Source organism: Scophthalmus maximus, chromosome 12, assembly GCF_022379125.1.
Source record: "Scophthalmus maximus strain ysfricsl-2021 chromosome 12, ASM2237912v1, whole genome shotgun sequence".
In the NCBI taxonomy this organism is placed as follows: Eukaryota; Metazoa; Chordata; class Actinopteri; order Pleuronectiformes; family Scophthalmidae; genus Scophthalmus; species Scophthalmus maximus.
This window is the reverse complement of record NC_061526.1, coordinates 13,017,083-13,030,037: the sequence shown is the minus strand read 5'-3', so window position 1 is coordinate 13,030,037 and position 12,955 is coordinate 13,017,083. Positions and strand designations below refer to the sequence as shown.

General features: G+C 43.0%; 1 protein-coding gene across 2 annotated transcripts in view; it reads right to left on the bottom strand.

Moving 5' to 3' along the window:
• Positions 1-682: 682 nt before the first annotated feature.
• The window catches only part of chst11 (carbohydrate (chondroitin 4) sulfotransferase 11), a 62,144-nt gene continuing 49,871 nt past the window's right edge, over positions 683-12,955 (bottom strand). For both annotated transcript variants that reach the window (XM_035618939.2, XM_035618948.2), the window contains exons 3-4: positions 7,939-8,168; positions 683-7,585 (exon numbers count right to left, since the gene is read on the bottom strand). In XM_035618939.2, the coding sequence (XP_035474832.1) occupies positions 6,961-7,585; positions 7,939-8,168 (855 nt within the window). In that variant the 3' untranslated portion in view covers positions 683-6,960. The remainder of the gene's footprint in view (positions 7,586-7,938; positions 8,169-12,955) is intronic.

Below are 12,955 nucleotides of genomic sequence, written 5' to 3'. Positions count from 1 at the left end.
AAGTATGCCTCTTCAGTAACAGTGATTTTTGAGAAAAACACCCCATAAGCATAGGAAGGACTGTCCAGTCATATTTGCCATTAAATACTTTTGGGAAATGGGACACACAGATATTTTGTCATGCAGGTGTCATGTCGATCCAATCCACATCACTAACATTTTCTTTGGGAAGAATTCGGTTTCAGGGGTAAAATCTTTTACTGTGGTTGAATCGGGAAATTCCCCTGGCACTTCAATATTTTTTCAATCAGAAAAAAGTGCAGATAAAGTTTTAAAAACATCTGGTCCGTCAATGACAAAACCCTCCAGATAGGAGCTATTCACTGATGCCCCCTACAACCCCCAGGGACATAGATAGGGATTTGACTGGAGATGGTGCTGCACAGATGGTAATTATAGCAGAGTTGTAATATCCTATAGCGACAATGATTACAAGAAGACAGGAAAGCCTGTGAACAAATCACTAGATAGGAGATAGAAAAAAAAAAGGGAAAAAGTAATTGTTCTTTTGCTCGAGCTGACCCAAACAGAATTTCTTCAATAGTTAAAGTTAGTGTACCAACAATCACAATAAAGATCCGTCATCAGTATCTTTTATTCTGACAGGCGTGAGTCTGCGTGGTCTTCTCATATACAGCTGATGTGTGCTATGCACACATGAAATAAGCGGCGGGAGACAGTGTTGAGTTTCAGTGTATTTTATTGTGAAAACATCAGACAGGATGAACAGCGGGTCCCACACTCAATTATTCATGATTTCAGAGAGTAGGCCTGAAAGTGAACAAAGTACAACTGCGGGGACAGCGAGAGACTGTCCCGGGAGACATTAAGAGGAGAGGAAACAAGGAGTTTAGGTGTGTTGCCATGGTGATAGCGAAGGAGTGTGGGGAGAATAAATAAATAAATACTGCTCTAAGGCAGAGCGGGTATAGCACAGAGTATCAACGCACACACGCGTACCCACACACACACACACACACACATACTCATACAGCTCCAATTATAGTTACAGCATATGAGGCACTGTTAGACACAATGGTGAGAAATGCTGATGGCGTGGTATAAATTCAGTGACACGCACAGCTGATCTTGGTTTCGTTTCTCAGCAGGTCACACACACCAAACACACGCACACACACACACACACACACGGCTGTACAGGTCACAGCACAACATCCACACCATCTGACAGCATTGATGAAGCTGCTGGAAACACTGGACCAGATGGGACAGGCTCACTGAGGCCACGGCGACGCAAATGTGGACTAATCTGACAACTTCTGTTAACATGTGATGGCACATTCATATGTTAACGCGTAGCGACCACTCACACTCATTTATCAAAGAATATCACTTCAATGTGTTCCATATGCAGGACAACACTGTTGCTCTGTACACGACAAAGAACTTATCATGAACACGCACAAAGCATGTTGGTTGAAATCACATGAAGCAGCTTGTGTAAAGGACAATTCTGCGTTATTACAACTGAGGTCTAAGTTTGATGGTCGTTTTTGGTCATCATCAGTCAAATAACAGTGTGCGATGGAAAATTCTTCAATAATCCTACGGCAAAATACAAAAAGGGGCAAGAAACAGTAGTGGTCTGAGGAGCAGACAGGTGGTAAACAAGCCAACAGTATCAACAGTCTCGGCTCCCAGGAGAGCTGCTATAGCTCAGCGGGTAACACCGCTGACTACAGTAGAGATGGGAGAGGTTCGATTCCAGGTTCTCCCAGAGTGGGGCCCCTCAGGCAAAGCCCTTAATGCTGCCTGCCTCGGTGATTCTCGCTTTGGACAAAAGTGTCAGCAAAATGAATTTAATGTAATAGTGGGCCAGATGTTGGTCTGTAAACTGTGTAACAAAAACTGTTTTCTGTTTAGTTGTAAACATCCACCACAGTTTACAGACGCACTGAAGTATGTAGAACACTTTATCTTCTCCATTGGTAATAGTTGTGTTTCCTGTTGTGTAACTGACTCAGTGTTGTGTGTCATTTCCCATGAGCCCTGGGGGTTGTCCTGCCAAACAATTGGTTGGCTCCTTCTCCAGCTTGCTGAAACAGTCTGGGGTTCAACTTTGACCTGCTGCGCTTGCCGTAGTTGAGCACACGCGTAGGTTTTTCAGTTCAATGCGGGATTTATTGATGACATTTCAGGTGCACTCACTTGTGGAATATCGACCCTACAAATGAAGTTGATGAACTGTTGTCGGCTTGTTTACAAACTGTGCGATTGTCTGACTGCTCATCTCTTGGCCCCCTTGGACCTCATCTCTCTCTAAGACCTCATCAAATGACGGCTGTAATATACCAGATATTCCTCAAGTTAAACTCACTGTTTGTTGTGATTTATGTGTGTGTGTGTGTGTGTGTGTTTGTGTGAACATCCAAACATCGCAGCTCAAAAGCAACAGTGGAGTGAATAACATGATGTCTGCCTCCTGCTGTGGGGCAGTAGATATGTCAGAGTCCCTGCTTTGTCCCTCTGTGCTGATGATATGAGACCTGATAACACTTCAGGCGGAATTTCATTTCGTATATTGTGTTTTTGGTGCCAAAGAGGATCCCGACTAAAACCTGAAAAAAATGAAAAAAAGAAACTTTTTCATCAATACTCAAGATATCTTTTGCGCTGCAAAAGCAAAGATTGAGATTGTTTTGGGAATACACTTATTTGCTTTCTTTGAGATGAGAAGATTGATAACATGCTCATGTCTGTATGATAAACAAGAAGCTCCTGCTAGAAAGTCATTTAGTGGCTCCCGGCTGTAGCTTCATATCGAACAGTCGGATATTAGAGTAGTTTCATCCTTCTCATCTAACTTTTGGCAAAAAAAGCAAATACACACAATGTCAAAAAGAAGTATCCCTTTAGTTGCTAATAATATCAACCTGGTATGACATTAAGCTTTACTCTAAAGATGTGTCAATGTGTGATTGAATAAAAAACAAGGAAATAAGCAGAAATCAAATCATTCAGTCCAACATCAGATATGTTTACAGGATTTCCTGTGTAGCAAATTTGTGTTTCAGTCTAATAGTAGACGTCGTTCAAAAACAACAGAAATAAACATGTCGGCCTGACTCCCACAGACAGCTGGGCAGTCAAGGCCGGAGTTAAGAATAAGGACGCGTGTTTTTATGGTTCCCTGTGGGAGTTTTAAGCTCTGTTCGTTTAAACAGGCTGCCTTCTTCCTGCAGGGACGGTACGGATCATTGACACTGACTTGCTTCTGTTTGGGTTTTTTTTTAAACATGAGGCAACTTTTAGAGCAAGGTTTGACAGGAGAGAGAAAAAAAAAGAGGCCTTTGTAATGACTTGTTTGCAGGCTGGGAGGTTCAGCCGGTGTGTTAAAGTGGAGAGGAGCTCGCTGCCCTTCCCTCGGCCTACAACTGCTGAGTAAGGTGCTGCGCGGCATCAACATCAGCAGAAGTGCTAATGTGAGGAAGCTGTGCTGAGAATACAGCCACTGTTCCTGCAGCCTCGGAGCTACAGGCAAGGCTGGGAGTGTTTCTCCTTTGTTGGAGCCAGATGTCTGATGATCTACGTTTTGTGACGTATGCCCACCAGCTTCATCTTTAAAACACCGGAGAAAACTGCAAGGGAGGCTATCTTGGAGTCATCAAGTAATCAAGTACAGTATACCTAACTATCAACCTGGGAGCCAAATGTAAAGGTGAACTGCAAAGCTGCATGTTGTAAAGTTACACTCAAGAGGATTCTCCACTTGTAAACTATTGCGCTTCAAAAAGGCCGGGGGGATCACCAGAGACAGATTTGAGGGCCACATAAAATGAAAGATAAATGTTTCCAGTTTTAATCCTGTGTCTTTGTGTTAATTGTTCATTTATCTCTTGTTGTTGCCAAATATATGGAGAGAAAAAAAAAGGGGGCAGAGAGCAGGCTGTCGATACGACTTTCCATTATGAGCTGCTGGTTACACTCAACTCTGCTCGCTAGGTGTAATGCAGATTCATTGCTATTGGCCGCAAACACAAGTGACAACCCATCGTGACTTCACCCACACTTTTATGAAACCTCGGGTTTTTGACCAGCGCCATCTTTGTTTTGGAATCAGAAGAAAGAGTGGGGAGTGGGTCTGACTGAGAGCTTGTCCACCTGCACCTGCAACCGTGCACTGATTGGACGGTACAAGCTGTCAATCACACTGTATCCACGCTACGGTGCTATATCATCTATTTTACTCTTAATGAGACCACAATTTACAAAATGAACGTCAAGCTGAATTGGAGAAGACTTCAAACTAGCGAGGAAAGTATTTACTGACGTTGCGAATCAAGTGAGAACTCGAGTCATTTTCAAAAAAGGCCCAATCTCAATGTTCCCCCTAACCCCTGAACCCTCACAGACTTACGTGACATCACCTGGTAAGTGATTGAGTGGGAGAGTCTGAAGGGCCTGAAATGGTATGAATAGGAATGGGACAGCCCCCTTACCTTCACCATCTCACCTTGACAACACAAAAACATGTTGCTGACTATGGTGGGTTTAAGACTTTTTAGCCGACTGGATTTGAACATGTGTCAGGCTCTTGCCTTACAGAGTGACTTCAGGCACTCCCACGTTGGCTTTATTTTCCGGACCCGGTGACTACGTCCATTTTTATGTGTAAACACCAAATAAATATCCACAACGGTTTCCTCCATGGCTTCCTGTTTCTACCAAACACGCATAAATATGCAGAATCAAATAGGACTATGACTTCTGTTTTACAGAGCCTTAAAATCCTGACTTCAAGTTTGAATGGTTAGTCAAGATTCTTCCGACCTTATAAACACCAGTTTATAGTGACTAAATGCATAACTTTTTCCATAGTTTGGGTAGTACTAACCATGACAGGTAAAACAAAACTTGATGTGTAAATCATATCAATGATGTTGTGCTTTAGCAGTAAATATCCCTTTCTCCCTTTCTCAAACAAAGTTACAATGAATCCAATTGCCACCAACCAATTGTCACCCAGAGCCTGAGGCTTTTGGGGGCTACTGTCTTCAGGGTCTTCAGGGCAGTTGTCTGCTGGAGCATCTAGCAACCCAGCATTGTCCAGCGGTGTCATTTCATCAGCAACTTCTACACTGAATCTGATGAGTTTAATGTTATTTGCCGGCAGGAATGGTGGATAAACAACAAGTTTAAAACTGGGGCTTTATTAAACTCTAACGGGCCTAAAGAGATTATTTCTGCTTCTGTCAAGTCAAACAAAGAGATGCGGCTTTCACTTTGAAAGGTGCAAAAAAAACCAACCACCAAATGACTCTCCTCGTTTTCTCTTCAGTGTGAGAGACACGTCAGATGTTCTATTTTTCCCTTTCTCCTCTCTCAGGCTCCCTGCTCACTCACCAGCCTGTAATCCAATTCACAGCATAATGGAGTGCAGTTATTAACCTTGACATTGCTTAGCATTGGTAACACTAATCAAATTACAGTATGAGATGTATCAGTACAGACAGTGTGTATCTGATTCTGTACTGTGGGCAGTGGATACTGATATGTACACTGAGAACAGCAGCTCATTCTCACGTGGTTGGCGATTGGGTGATCACCCCATGAATTTGCCTGATTGCAATGATGTGCACTGAACACTGTGTGTGACTCTTTGAGGCTCTCAAGGCCATTTTGAAACCAAATGTTTGACAATGGGAAAAGACCTCAGACACAGAGGGACAAAGCCACAGGCTAAAATGTACCGACCATCAGAAATGAAAGTGCTGTGATGCGCTAATAATGAAGCTGCATCGGAGGCAATTTGTGAAAGAAGGAATCAACATGACAAAACTCAGCAGTTAAACTTTTAAAACGCTCATTAGCCCAGGAAAACAAAACCTTAGGTCTTTCATTTAGCTTAATGAACAAGTCAAATTAAATAATCTTTTATAATTGCTGCTCGCAGCAATGCTTCAGTAAAAACAAAACTAAGCATCTAGACAAAAGGATAATCTTAATTCAAAGAAAGACATGTTTGGTCAACGACAAACAGGCTGGGCGGGTGCGGTCCTGGATGTGATGGCCCTGGGCGGGACACAGCAGGGCAGGTAAGATCCAGCACCTTTAACCCTCTCACGACCACGCACGCCTCCTTTTTCTTTCCACTCAGCGGCAGACTGGGCGTTCACAGCTGCTGCCACCCAATCATGTGAGTGCATTCTGAACCTTTCTAACCACATTCTGTTGCTCAAAATGTCAAGGCTATGATTTATGCCAACGACATAATAATAGAGACCAGGGGGCAGAACTTGATTGGTCAAAACTGATGGCTGAAAGCCATGCCACCACAGTTAGAGTTGTAGAGGTCTTGAGAATGAAGTCAGTAGCCATCCATTACGGGGCGTCCTTGAGGTGGGGACGAGCCAGTTTCCCTCTGAAATGTATGAATCTAATGAGGGCAAGGGTGAGGGTTGCTAACATGCCATGCTGGCAGCACAGCAAAGGACAGGAATTGTCTTTTACAATTTGGCGGAATTGCTCTATTGATCATGGGGAGGGGGAGATAAGCTTAGCTCCCACGATGCATTGGGGTCAGGGCGCGTGCAAGGCCGCTGTTTACTTTGCACGATATAAAGCAGCCTAATTTGTCAGCATTTCATTTAAATGTGAAGGGAAACGTCATCAGGAGAGTCCCTCTTCAAGTCTGTCCTCAGAGGATGAGTTCCCCTTTTTAAAACTTCTTGAAGACCTGCTTCACCCACTCATTTCAGTCTTTGCATGCGTTTGGTCCCTTTAGCCCATGTTCTAATCCAGTCAGTGCACTCTGTATCACTCAGAGTCCAGACAAGCACAGATATTTTTCTTTCTTTTTGCATTTGTTTCTGTGTTTATTTCAGACCCCGCACAGTTCCTTAAATCAAGTTTGCTCCCCAAAAATTCTGCCCCTCACTCTTTTTCTTTGCCTCTCCTTAAACACGGCAACCGTTCTCAGAGTCCCAGCTCTGTCCCCTGTTAATCCAGCCGGAGGTAGCTTGGTATGGAGTAATTGAACATGAGGAAGTCCAACTTGTAGAGCTGGTAGAGTTGGATCTGCTGTTGAGTGCTGATATTGCTGAAGAACTGGGCCGTCATGGTATCTGTGGTACGGGTGGATTTGGCATAGCTTGGGAAGTGCAGGGAGTCGCTAACGCCCACCAAGCGCAGGACATAGTTTGCGTCCTCTTCCAGTGTCTCATACTTGCCCACCAGGTCATAGTGGATGTGACATGGGTGGCAAAGCTGGTAGACAGTCTGCCAGTGTTCGTTGAGCGGGCCATCGCGCTGCGTGGCTGGGTCCACCAGGTACTCAGCAAATTCTTTGAATTTGACATCAGCGCCATTGAGCAGGGCATCCTGTGTGGCATTCTTTCGGTAGCGACGCACTATACGGGTGCCAAAGCGCTTGTGGAAGGAGGAGTTGTACTTGAGGGTGAACTTGTTGCGATACGCCGAGACCAGCCTCTCAAAGGGCTCGCGGACAAAGAGGAACTTTAGGTAGTTCTTGAGGCGATGATTGATCTCTGCAATACTGTATTGGTTGAGCGTCTTCAGGTTTGATGGAACATGGGCTTCATTTGAAGGGATTTCCATCGGGTCACTGTGGAAGAGAGGATACGTGATACAGTGAAGAACAATTGCATAACAGAAAAAGGCTTTTGAATAATCTCTTTTAATGATTCCACGTATTTTTACATTTCAAATGTTTTCTAAAGTTTTGTTTCTGAAAATGTTTTTTCTTTACCTCGTTCCCTCACTTTTGATGCATTTGTCTGTACAGTATATGTATGTTGTGTTAGTTTTATTATTTTTATCTATAGGAAGCACTTGATAATTCATTATTCTAATTAAGAAACTGTAGTATTATAATTTTAATTATAATAATAATAATGATATTAATATGAATGTTATTGTCAATCTCAGAGCTGAAAGGCTACAGTCTGACAGACTCACCTGTATTTGCCCCGACCTGTAAGTACCATCATGACACGTTTCCAGTTGGTGCAGGCCACCTTGGGGACATAGCAGTAGATGAGCTCATGGTCCTCGTCCACCACGAGGTGTTTGAGGTCGCCGGGGGTCAGGACTCTGCGCTTACGGCTGGATGCACTGTATATTCTACAGGCATCCACTACCTGATCCCTCCTGGTCTGGTGGAGGACAGCCGCTCCTGACAACTCCACCTGGCAAGAAAGGCGGGGGGTGGAGAGAGAAAGAGATGTTGATGTGAAATTCAAATAAAAAGCTTTTGAGAGCTAAATGGTCGAGCTAAATGGATCGACTTTGGACAATTGACCACTCAAAGCGCTTAACAGGACAAGACACATTCCCCCATTAACACACATTCATACAGCTGCTGTTTACCGGCTTTTTCTGTCACATTCATACACATTCGGACACTGTCGGAAGAGCCGTCAGAGGCGATTCAGGGTTAAGTGTCTTGCCCAAGGACACATCGGCATACTGACTAGGGGAAGCTGGGATCAAACCACGGACTTTTTGGTTAGTGGACGACCGACTGTACCTCCGGAGCCACAGCCGCCCTTAACCATCAGGATCTGGAGCCTGTCCATTTGTATCGAAAGGGACCTATGAGCTACTAGTTGTGCTGCGTTTGCCTTTTATTAGATAGTGTGCATTAGAGAGCTATAAGGGAATGATCAATTACATAAAGCTGAAATATAAGAACACTTCTCACACCAATTTCATGGGCAAGGTGTGTAGGACGTGCACACTGTCAAACTAGCAAAAATACATTTATCGGCAACATTTTGGTGCTGAAATTTAGGAAGTAAATGTTTTATTGACGTCAGACCGTGTGATTTTAACTTGCTTAATTGACAAAGCCAAAATTGGCTATTGGTGAAATTTTTCTCCTAATGGAAAGAAGAAAATATTGACATGACTTCGATTATATTAATATAGTTAACAATTCAATTCATTTTATATGAAAACTATATTTGGTTAATTTTGTTTGTTGTTGACATTTGTAACAACAACATCAAAAAACAACAAATGCAACTTTTCCTTACCTACTTCCCATCTCTATAATCATTTGCAATTGTGTAACTATAAAAACTTCCTTGGCAGTGTCAGGAAAAGCTCACTGTGCCAATAAAGCACTCTGAAAAAGTCAGGCAGACAGAAAGTATTATTGAGTTCAGACTTTATTATACTTATCCCTTTACTGACTCTATCTTTTCTCCCTATCTGAGTCACTCCACAGACTATATAGAGATTAGTCCCAGGGTATGGAGGGAACTTAATGATATTGAGGACAATATGCGCAAATGAAATTAGAAATCATTCATCTGAAGGATATTTCATATTCACAGTGACACTATTGATGAAGTGGACTTTGGCAGGAAGGAAAGGAGGGAGATGGGGAGCAATGACAATAGTCTGAGACGGAGAGCCGTCTGGAGGCTTTGCATCTGAAGGGCAGGAATGTTTCCTCATGTTATTTTCCCTCTGGGTCTAAATTCCCCTCCAGGGTAGCGCCGTGGTTTCCTCAGATAATCTAAATGAATTGTACTGAGGCCTGCAGCCCTTCTCTGTGTGGCCTAGACTGAGAGGGACATGAAGTACTCAAATAACTCAGCGACCACCACCAAGTGTGATCCACAAAGACAGTCTGACTGAAGAGATCTGTCTCCACGTGGTCAACTCATCATGTGCATGGGAGGAAACTGATCTTTAATGCCTTTTCATCTCGTGACAAGACACAAGGGAAGTTTCTGTAATATTTTATGATCCCCATCTTCACAGTATCTCAGTTATCTAGCAAGAAAACTCCATAACTAACTAGGTGAGCAACCTGAAGGAAACAAGCACAAAATAGATATATTTCAGGTTCATGTCTATAAAATTCATATTTCATAATCTGTTACTTTTTTCAAAAGTGTGGAAACAAGTCATAGGGCAATGCTGTCTGACTTAATTTCATTTAATAGTGTGACGAGGCGGAAGAAGAAGGGTTTTTCCACTGTGAATTCGAAATTCTGTTATGTTATTCAAGACAGAAGCGCTTAAAGATATTAGCGTCACATTGATGCTACAGTTACAAACATTTCCCCGTAGTTGTTCGGACAGCGACTCCTTTTACATGTAGGCTTTGTGACCGAAATGATCTCAGCCACAGGCCAGTTACCGATGGATAACTTAGATCTTGTGTGAAAAATGTTGAACAATCTTGTTTGGTAAATGTGCATACAACAGATTCCTTTCTTGTGTACAACAGATATCGTGTGCACGTAGCGTATGTATCTTGCTCCCACAAAAATATAATACACTGTGCAGTTATAAATTGAAACGGCATGATGGGATTATCTGTACTCAAGAAGAAGGCCTCACTTTGTACTTATTTGTTCACGTGCGCTCATCCCCTACATCATGATAACACAACACAACACAACACAACACAACACAACACAACACAGAGCCTGCGGTGCAGTGTCAGTGCTCAGCACACTGCAGGTCTTTATTCATGAGAATGTTTCTCTTTTTTATACATGCAGAGACATTAATCTATGATTCACGCAGATGTTGCAGCAAGCGTGCAATCTCTCATTCTGAAGGACAAATGCTGTAATTAACATGGGAAAAGAAATAAGGGAGGGATTCTTGTCATCTGCTCCTTATCTCCTCTCTTTCCTCAGGACCACTGCCAATTTTATCTCTTCAAGTAACACAGTCTGTCCCTTGTGTAGTTTTGATGAAAGATAAGGATGAGAGGGCCGGAGAGGAGGAGGCGATGAGATTTGTCGACGCAGAGAGGAAGCCGTGATGGAGGTCACTGACCCTTGGACATGTGGAGCTGTTCCCATGGGACAGCTGACACCATTACGCCTATTTACCCTCACATTACACTGCTAATTCCCCGTGGACATTAACTAGTGTCAGCATCAGATAAATTCTAGCAACAGTCATAAAACCAGATGCAGTTATCAGCTTCACATAATTTGGTCAATTTAGTTTGCTCTCTTCTGATTGGCAAGGTCTGATGGGGCCTCAAACCTTCAGCTCAGCAGTTTCCCTCTACTGCTGCTGCTATATGATAAATAACTTTGCGTGGCAGCAAACAGACACCATGAACTCATTTAGTTATGAGAGAAAACTGCAAAGTCCTTTGGAATGGGAAGACCTACTAAACCTAATCTCACCATAAAAGTCATTATCAGCATTAAATATGCAAATAGAAAAATCTCTACTGTCTCATCTTCAGGGTTGGACACAAACCCATTGTTCATTCATGATGATGCTCTCTTCTTGTCACTGCACATTTCTTGGTACATTGCGTGAGAAACTGATGACAGGGGAACATGGAGATTGTGCTTCCATATTTCACGTCCTCATTTCCTCGCCACGGCTGTATTATTCTCACTGAAAATTGTTATGCGTTTGAAATATGAACTGAGAATCGGTGCGAGGCGGACTCTTCCAGATATGACGGCTGTAATGAATAGCTTCCTCCTGATCTGCTGATGGTTGCAAAGGAAGAAGCTAGACGGGAATTAAAGGAGGAAGAAGAAAAGAGAGGGTTTCTATATCCATGTCCTCAACTGAACTCCGGGGCTGAATTACTAACTGCATAAAGTCACCACACATCCTCAAGTTCACCAAGTGTTAGCTGCTTTTTCTTTTTAATTTCAAATGCACCACTTAAATCAACTCAATTGCGCCCATTATTGGTTCATTTTCAAAGCGTTTACACAAAGCAATGCCTTCATCTTGTTTCACTAATTGGAAGCTACAGGCTGCTCTTCACTGAAAGTATAGTTCTATTCTCCATGTTTGCTAAAAGTAGCAAGCTACATCATAAGAGAGTCAGACCAAGTAACTTCATATACAGAAGGTATCTGCCACCCAGAGTCAGCTGCAGATCCTCGTCTGCCTCCAGCCTTCGGTACACTGTGTCAGTTCTGAGCCAAGCTGGCTGCGTGGCTCCCCCGCTCTCAGTCTGACTGTAAGTCAGCTGGTCCACTACTTTGGTCCACAGTGGGAAAAAAAGCTCAACACCTATTGGAAGGATTGACATGGTATATAGACTGTCAACAGACTGTATATAATCTGTTGAAATAAGAGCTCCAGGATGAGGACTAATGATATCATACTGGCATTCATCTGCAAAATGTCATCTAGGCACATTGATATCAAATAGGATCATCCTTGGTTTGTCTCACTGTGAGGAGAATGACCATGTCACAGCAGCAAGGGGGGTGTCAAAATAGAAACACAAGTATATACATTTTAATAACTCACTAATAGAATAAGGAAAAATTATATTTGCCTGAAACATGTTTTACTTTAAAATATAAAAAACTGCTGCATACTGCAAATGAAGCACTTGCTATTGAAATATTCCCTCTATTAATTGTAATTGTTCAGCCCTGTTTATTTTCAGGTGCTACTTCTTCGCTCCTCTGTCCCAGGAATGACATGAAGGCGTCTGAAAAGAGCTGACTTAGAAAATAAAAACACTGTCAGAGATTTGTTGAATTGTTAATTTCAGTCTGATGTCGTTAATGTTGGAAGGATGATGTTTCCACTCTGTCCACAAACTGCTCTGTGTGCAGACCTCATCTTCACTGTACGTCTGCTTCTCTCTGGTTGTGCTAGTTGTGAAGAGCTACACAAAGATTAATAGGATTCATCAAAGCACCCTGGCTCTGTCTCTTACAGACAAACACACACACACACACACACACACGCACACACACACACGCACACACACACACACACACACGCACGCACGCACGCACGCACGCACGCACGCACACACACACACACACACACACACACACACACACACACACACACACACACAGTGAGAACTGAAGGCAGTCTGTCTCTGACCCTCCCTGCTTACAGACTGGCATTCATAGAGCAGGCAGAAATAAAGCTGCCAGTGTACCACCGTACCGCATACACACACACACACACACACACACACACCTCGCTTCACCTGAGT